General features: G+C 53.1%; 1 protein-coding gene across 1 annotated transcript; it reads left to right on the top strand.

The window, feature by feature from the left end:
* The first annotated feature begins 4690 nt into the window (after nucleotides 1-4690).
* LOC129848677 (uncharacterized) lies at nucleotides 4691-6013 on the top strand. The gene has a single exon (XM_055915769.1). It carries the CDS (start codon nucleotides 4691-4693, stop codon nucleotides 6011-6013), a length of 1323 nt encoding a protein of 440 aa, XP_055771744.1.
* The last annotated feature ends 2144 nt before the right edge of the window (nucleotides 6014-8157 follow it).

The raw sequence follows: 8157 nt of genomic DNA, 5'->3' as shown, positions 1-8157 counted from the left end.
TACAAAATAACAAAACGACGTTGACGAAACCTGAACATAAACTTACATAACTAAACATAAACTTACGTACAGGAAACAGACGACATCGAAACGAAAACGAAACAAACAAACGCTACAGTCCAGTGTGGTACGAACAAACATACTGACACAGGAGACAATCACCCACAAACAAACAGTGAGAATGCCCTACCTAAATATGACTCTTAATTAGAGGCAAACGCAAACCACCTGCCTCTAATCAAGAGCCATACCAGGCAAACCAAAACCAACATAGAAACAGATAACATAGAATGCCCACCCAACCTCACGTCCTGACCAACTAACACACAAAAACTAACATAAATAGGTCAGGAACGTGACAGTACCCCCCCCACAAGGTGCGAACTCCGGACGCACCAGCACAAAGTCTAGGGGAGGGTCTGGGTGGGCATCTAACCACGGTGGTGGCTCAGGCTCCGGGCGCGGTTCCCACCCCACCATAATCCATCCTAACTTCCTCCCTCCAAGAATGTCCACCCTCTTTTTTCCCCCACACAATTCTCTTAATAATATATTTAATAAGGATAACACCGGGACAGAGAGATAAATCAAGACAGAGGGATAGATAAGACTATAGAGGTAGATAAAGATAGAGAGGGAGATCAGGATAGAGGGGCAACTCCGGACTGAAAGGCAGCTCCGGACAGAGAGACAGCTCTGGACTGATGGGCAGTTCTGGGTATCTAGCCTTTTCAGGCTGAAGGGCAGCCCATGGCTGACTGACGACTCTCGATGCTCATGGCTGGCTGACGGCTCTCGACGCTCATGGCAGGCTGACGGCTCTCGACGCTCATGGCAGGCTGACGGCTCTCGACGCTCATGGCAGGCTGACGGCTCTCGACGCTCATGGCAGGCTGACGGCTCTCGACGCTCATGGCAGGCTGACGGCTCTCGACGCTCATGGCAGGCTGACGGCTCTCGACGCTCATGGCGCTCTGACGGCTCTGGCTGCTCATGGCGCTCTGACGGCTCTGGCTGCTCATGGCGCTCTGACGGCTCTGGCTGCTCATGGCGCTCTGACGGCTCTGGCTGCTCATGGCGCTCTGACGGCTCTGGCTGCTCATGGCGCTCTGACGGCTCTGGCTGCTCATGGCTCGCTGGCGGCTCTGGCAGATCCTGTCTGGTTGGCGGCTCTGGCAGATCCTGTCTGGTTGGCGGCTCTGGCAGATCCTGTCTGGTTGGCGGCTCTGGCAGATCCTGTCTGGTTGGCGGCTCTGGCAGATCCTGTCTGGTTGGCGGCTCTGGCAGATCCTGTCTGGTTGGCGGCTCTGGCAGATCCTGTCTGGCTGACGGCTCTAGCGGCTCCTGTCTGGCTGACGGCTCTAGCGGCTCCTGTCTGGCTGACGGCTCTAGCGGCTCCTGTCTGGCTGACGGCTCTGTAGGCTCATGGCAGACGGGCGGCTTTGCAGGCTCATGGCAGACGGGCGGCTTTGCAGGCTCCTGGCAGACGGATGGCTCAGACGGCGCTGGGGAGACGGATGGCTCAGATGGCGCTGGGGAGACGGATGGCTCAGATGGCGTTGGGGAGACGGATGGCTCAGATGGCGCTGGGGAGACGGATGGCTCTGGCCGGATATGGCGCACTGTAGACCTGGTGCGTGGTGCCGGAACTGGAGGCACCGTGCTAATGACAAGCACCTTCCTACTAGTGCGGGGAGCAGGGACAGGGCACACTGTATTCTCAAAGCCTACTCTATCCCTGATGCGTGGTACCGGCACTGGTGACGCCGGGCTGAGGACAAGCACATCAGGATTAGTAGGGGGAGAATATACAGTGTGTACAGGGCTCTGGAGACGCACTGGTAGCTTAGTGCGTGGACCCGGAACTGGAGGCACCGGGCTAGATACACGCACTACAGGGAGAGTGCGTGGAGGAGGAACAGGGCTCAGGATATGCACTGGTAGCCTAGTGCGTAGTGTATACACTGTAGGTACTAGGCTGGGGCGGGGAGGTGGTGCCGGAAATACCGGACCGTGGAGGCGTACTGGCACTCTTGAGCATTGAGCTTGCCCAACCTTACCTGGTTGAATGCTCCCGGTTGCCCGACCAGTGCGGGGAGGTGGAATAACCCGCACCGGGCTATGTAGGCGAACCGGGGAAACCATGCGTAAGGCCGGTGCCATGTATGCCGGCCCGAGGAGACGCACTGGAGACCAGACGCGTTGAGCCGGCCTCATGACACCTGGCTCAATACCCAATCTAGCCCTACCAGTGCGGGGAGGTGGAATAACCCGCACTGGGCTATGCACTCGTACAGGAGACACCGTGCGCTCTACTGCGTAACACGGCGCCTGCCCGTACTCCCGCTCTCCACGGTAAGCCTGGGAAGTGGGCGCAGGTCTCCTACCTGCCCTTGGCCCACTATCTCCTAGCCCCCCCCCAAGAAATTTTTGGGAATTACTTACGGGCTTTTTCGGCTTCCGTGCCAGACGCGTTCCCTCATAGCTCCGGTTCCTCTCCCAGGTAGCCTCTGCTCTCCTCAATGCCTCCACCTGTTCCCATGGGAGGCGATCCCTCCCAGCCAGGATCTCCTCCCAAGTGTAGCAACCCTTTCCATCCAAAACATCGTCCCATGTCCATTGCTCCTTTCTCTCCTGTCCCTTACTCCGTTTCGTTTTCCCTTGCCGCTTGGTCTTAGCGTGTTGGTGGGTGATTCTGTAACGGGTGACGCTCTCCTCATCCTCGGATGAGGTGAGGAGAGAAGGATCCTCAGACCAAAACGCAGGCTTTGGGAAATAAGCCATCTTTATTAAACAACGATGATGGCAAACACGAAACGAAACAAAACACTTTCAAACTACAAAATAACAAAACGACGTTGACGAAACCTGAACATAAACTTACATAACTAAACATAAACTTACGTACAGGAAACAGACGACATCGAAACGAAAACGAAACAAACAAACGCTACAGTCCAGTGTGGTACGAACAAACATACTGACACAGGAGACAATCACCCACAAACAAACAGTGAGAATGCCCTACCTAAATATGACTCTTAATTAGAGGCAAACGCAAACCACCTGCCTCTAATCAAGAGCCATACCAGGCAAACCAAAACCAACATAGAAACAGATAACATAGAATGCCCACCCAACCTCACGTCCTGACCAACTAACACACAAAAACTAACATAAATAGGTCAGGAACGTGACAACATGTTAAGCTTTTCTCCGTCATCCAAATGTAAATATGGAATCTTCAGGGAATGCATGTGTGACGTACATTCAATAAAGATTCCATATTGAATTTGGGAAGAACATATAAGAAAAGCATCAGAATTTAAGCACTACAGTATTTTATAACATATCCTTACCAAGTGTTAGTGCATCAACCAGGGGTATTTCCTATGGTACTCACTAATCAAAAGTACTTGCCAAACGGTGCCACAATCACAGATAAAACACTCAGCCACAAGCCCAGTCTTGGCCATCCAAGGTATAAGTCTTTCCATTACAGAAAATGAAACATAAAGACAGAATCAATCAATATAAAACTATTTACCTCACTCTCTCTTTCTGCCTGACATTATGAAATGGGGGAGCGGGAACAGATTTATGCCAGTCTCGTGGAATAAAAAGTTTTCGCCAAAAAGAGTAGGAGATTTTCAAGACCGATTTTCTGTGCTGTAGAGTGTGTGTGTGTGTGTGTGTGTGTGTGTGTGTGTGTGTGTGTGTGTGTGTGTGTGTGTGTGTGTGTGTGTGTGTGTGTGTGTGTGTGTGTGTGTGTGTGTGTGTGTGTGCGAAGGGAGGGTCCCTAAGGAAGTAATTAGTGCTGTGTTAGATGAGTGGCTAATAAAACACACTACTGGGCTACATGTTAGCTACCCTGAGCCTGGAGAGTGACGAGGCCAGGGGACCTGGAGTAATGAATATATGAGAATGTGGAGGTGAGGAGGTGAGGTGAGGTATATGTGTGTGTGTGTGTGTGTGTGTGTGTGTGCGTGTGCGTGTGCGTGTGCGTGTGCGCGCGCGCGTGCACGCGTGCGCGCGTGCGTGCGTGCGTGTGTGCGTGTGTGTGTGTGTGTGTGTGTGCGCGTGTGCGCGTGTGCGCGTGTGCGCGTGTGTGCGTGCGTGCGTGTGTGTGTGTAAGAGTGCAGGGTTGGGGTAGTGTGAGGCCAAACAGGGTCGGGGCAAAGCAGATACACAGTAGCAGCAGCTGAACCAGAGGCAGCACGCTAAGGGTGTCAACTTCACTAAGGCCTAAGCACTGTTCAATCTCATCTTTGACCTCTTGCTTATTATCAGCCTCCACCTTCTTCCAGACTTCATCAGATGTGATCTGAGCTCATAGCACACGGACACCTTCACAAAGAAAAACAACCGCACCATAGAATGACCAATAACTGGACTCACACAGGTCACAAAGTGAAGGTTTCACAGGACACAAAGGGTTGACGTCCATTGTTTCCTGTATCTGCAAAAAGCCTCAGAAAATGACAGGGTCATATTAGTACATGTTAAATATAGTGACATTTAACCATTGTAGTTATATGTCACCTAAGCTGATATATCATCATGTTTCTGAGATGTCTGCTTAAAAACGTATTCTTCTCACTCTGACCTCGTTCACTTCCATCTCAGACACCAAGGGTAAAGATTAGGGAGATTCCAGTAGACACATAGTACTAAAACGGGTGGGAACTCTATGCCCCAACCAGGGAGCCCACTCCACCCTTGCCCCGGTCCCTTGCCCCAAGCAGGGAGCCCACTCCGTCCTCGCACCGGTCCCATGCCCCAACCAGGGAGCCCAGTCCGCCCTCGCCCCGGTCCCTTGCCCCAACCAGGGAGCCCACTCCGTCCTCGCACCGGTCCCATGCCCCAACCAGGGAGCCCAGTCCACACTCGCCCCTGTCCCATGCCCAACCAGGGAGCCCACTCCACACTCGCCCCTGTCCCATGCCCAACCAGGGAGCCCACTCCACACTCGCCCCGGTCCCATGCCCGACCAGGGAGCCCAGTCCACACTCGCCCCTGTCCCATGCCCAACCAGGGAGCCCAGTCCGCCCTCGCCCCGGTCCCTTGTCCCAACCAGGGAGCCCAGTCCACACTCGCCCCTGTCCCATGCCCAACCAGGGAGCCCACTCCACACTCGCCCCGGTCCCTTGCCCCAACCAGGGAGCCCACTCCACACTCGCCCCTGTCCCATGCCCAACCAGGGAGCCCACTCCACACTCGCCCCTGTCCCATGCCCAACCAGGGAGCCCACTCCACACTCGCCCCGGTCCCATGCCCGACCAGGGAGCCCACTCCACACTCGCCCCGGTCCCATGCCCAACCAGGGAGCCCAGTCCGCCCTCGCCCCGGTCCCATGCCCAACCAGGGAGCCCACTCCACACTCGCCCCGGTCCCATGCCCAACCAGGGAGCCCAGTCCGCCCTCGCCCCGGTCCCATGCCCAACCAGGGAGCCCACTCCACACTCGCCCCGGTCCCATGCCCAACCAGGGAGCCCACTCCACACTCGCCCCGGTCCCATGCCCAACCAGGGAGCCCAGTCCGCCCTCGCCCCGGTCCCATGCCCAACCAGGGAGCCCACTCCACACTCGCCCCGGTCCCATGCCCAACCAGGGAGCCCAGTCCGCCCTCGCCCCGGTCCCATGCCCAACCAGGGAGCCCAGTCCGCCCTCGCCCCGGTCCCATGCCCAACTAGGGAGCCCACTCCACACTCGCCCCGGTCCCATGCCCAACCAGGGAGCCCAGTCCGCCCTCGCCCCGGTCCCTTGTCCCAACCAGGGAGCCCACTCTACACTCGCCCCGGTCCCATGCCCGACCAGGGAGCCCACTCCACACTCGCCCCGGTCCCATGCCCAACCAGGGAGCCCAGTCCGCCCTCGCCCCGGTCCCATGCCCAACCAGGGAGCCCACTCCACACTCGCCCCAGTCCCATGCCCAACCAGGGAGCCCAGTCCGCCCTCGCCCCGGTCCCATGCCCAACCAGGGAGCCCAGTCCGCCCTCTCCCTGATCTCTGAAAAAAATGTCTCCAACACTGCAGCCACAGAGGATCAGAGAAACCACCTCCTCTTGCGGTGAGGATAGAAACCACCACCTCTTGTGGTGAGGAGAGAGCAGCGTTAGATTAGGTTTCAACCCAGGGTACAGCTCTGCCAAAGACCAGCCATGTAGACACAACAAACCCAGGCTGTTTAGGGAACAAAGTCCAGGGAACACCACTTCAAACCCCACTAAGAGAGAGGGGGGTAAAGAATAGAGAGAGGGGGAGAAGGGTGTGGAGGGGGAAGAGAGAGAGAGAGGAGAGAGAGGAGAGAGAGAGAGAGAGCTAGCCGAGAAAATAAGATGGGATGGATAAACTAAGAGAGAGAAATAGAGGGGGGAGAGAGAGGGGTTAGAAAGAGAATGTGAGGGAATAGAGAGAGAGAGAGAGAGAGAGATAGAAAGAGGAGAGAGGGGGTGGTTATAGATAAGTGGAAGCATGTTGACTAGCTGCAGACATGAGGTACTTCTGTACATTTCACTGCCCAATTCATCCCCATGCACTGCAATAATCTGTTGAAAGCTTGGTCTCCCCACACATTGTCTGATTATGCCTATAGGATTGGGACCCTCCATCAATGGCCTAATGCATGGTTACATTTCCCAAAAAGCAAGCTTTTTAGACCAGTTTCCCAGACGCAGAATGTCCTTTACTAAACAGCACTTTCACTTCTCAAAGGATTTTCCATTGATCATGATTTTAAATCCAGGACTATGAATCATTTGAGTACAGGAAACTGTCCCTAAGAGTTCGCCTGAGGGTGTTAAGCTGTGAGCAATGGAAGTAAGAACCTGGCTTGTAAGCTTGCTTGCAGCACAGCTGTCTAAGGCATTGCATCTCAGTGCTCAAGGCGTCACTATAGACCCTGGTTCGATCCCGGGCAGTATCGTGATCGGGAGTCCCATAGGGGTGCGCACAATTGGCCCAGCATCGTCCGGATTGGGGAGGGTTTGGCCGGGGTAGGCCGTCATTGTAAAATAAGAATTTGTTCTTAACTGACTTGCCTGGTTAAATAAAGGTTACATAAATAAAAACATTTAAAACAATTATGCAGGTCAATAACTAGCTCTGCTAACGAAACTACTGTATGAGGTGAATTAATGAAAACATTCTGATAGATGGTTTCCCTGTAAACATAGCTCATATAACACATACTTTAAACTCATTATCAGCAAACCATGTTCCTAATGAAAACAGTTTGATTTCACATTTCACTAGAGAGAGAAAAAAAACACCATAGCTTGGACAAGTTAACAAGACTGGGAAATCTGTGACAGGAGGTCGAGGGCCCAACCTGGAAGCTAATTGCTATCACATTGACTGCTTCCCAAAAGGAATTCACTCCCTACGTAGTGCACTACTTTCAACCAAAGTCCTTCCCTGGTCAAAAGTAATGCACTATATAGGGCATAGGGTGCCATTTGGGATCCGTCCATTGAGTCATGGGGAGTTAATTTGAGGCCTGACTTTATTTGAAAGCGTAAAAACGGGCCAGACACTGGCATTGTGTATCCAGCCCTATTACAGAGTTGGCTTTTTAGTTTACCTTAAGACGGCGTAAGTGGCTGAAGAAGCTATTGATGCCATACCTGCTTGAATGACTCGTCTTTCAAAGCTCCCTTTAGGCCACTTGGAGAGAAACGACGGAGAGAAAAGACGGAGAGAAAAGGAAGAGTGGTTTTTGAAGGACTGCATCTAAATATGGAAGGGCTTGACATTTCCAGGAAGGCCATAGTGGTCACAACCTTAAAGGGGAGAAAACCCTGACAAACATGATGGGCTCAGATGTGCTGGCCAAATACAATTCACCCCTCCAGGCACACAAACACAAAGGATAGCTTGGTTCCACTAGACAAAATCCTACAACAGATCCTAATATCTACTTGCAGGCTTGCGTTCGCAAACTTTAATTCATCTTTCTTTTTGTTCGTTTTTCTCGTTCTAAATTAAGGGGGAAAAATCAACTGAAACTTAACTTGAATTTAAAAGAAATAAGGAAAGTCAAGACAGAGAAAAGAAGGTTTTACAACATTAGGCCCATTTTCAGCTCTTCCCTTTGATCATTATCCCCACTTAGGGGCCTCAACAACAAGCTTACAGTGGTGAACCACAGACAGATCC

Source organism: Salvelinus fontinalis, unplaced genomic scaffold, assembly GCF_029448725.1.
Source record: "Salvelinus fontinalis isolate EN_2023a unplaced genomic scaffold, ASM2944872v1 scaffold_1097, whole genome shotgun sequence".
NCBI classification, from domain to species: domain Eukaryota; kingdom Metazoa; phylum Chordata; class Actinopteri; order Salmoniformes; family Salmonidae; genus Salvelinus; species Salvelinus fontinalis.
Note: the sequence above shows the minus strand (reverse complement) of the source record. Positions and strands in the feature narration are given on the sequence as shown.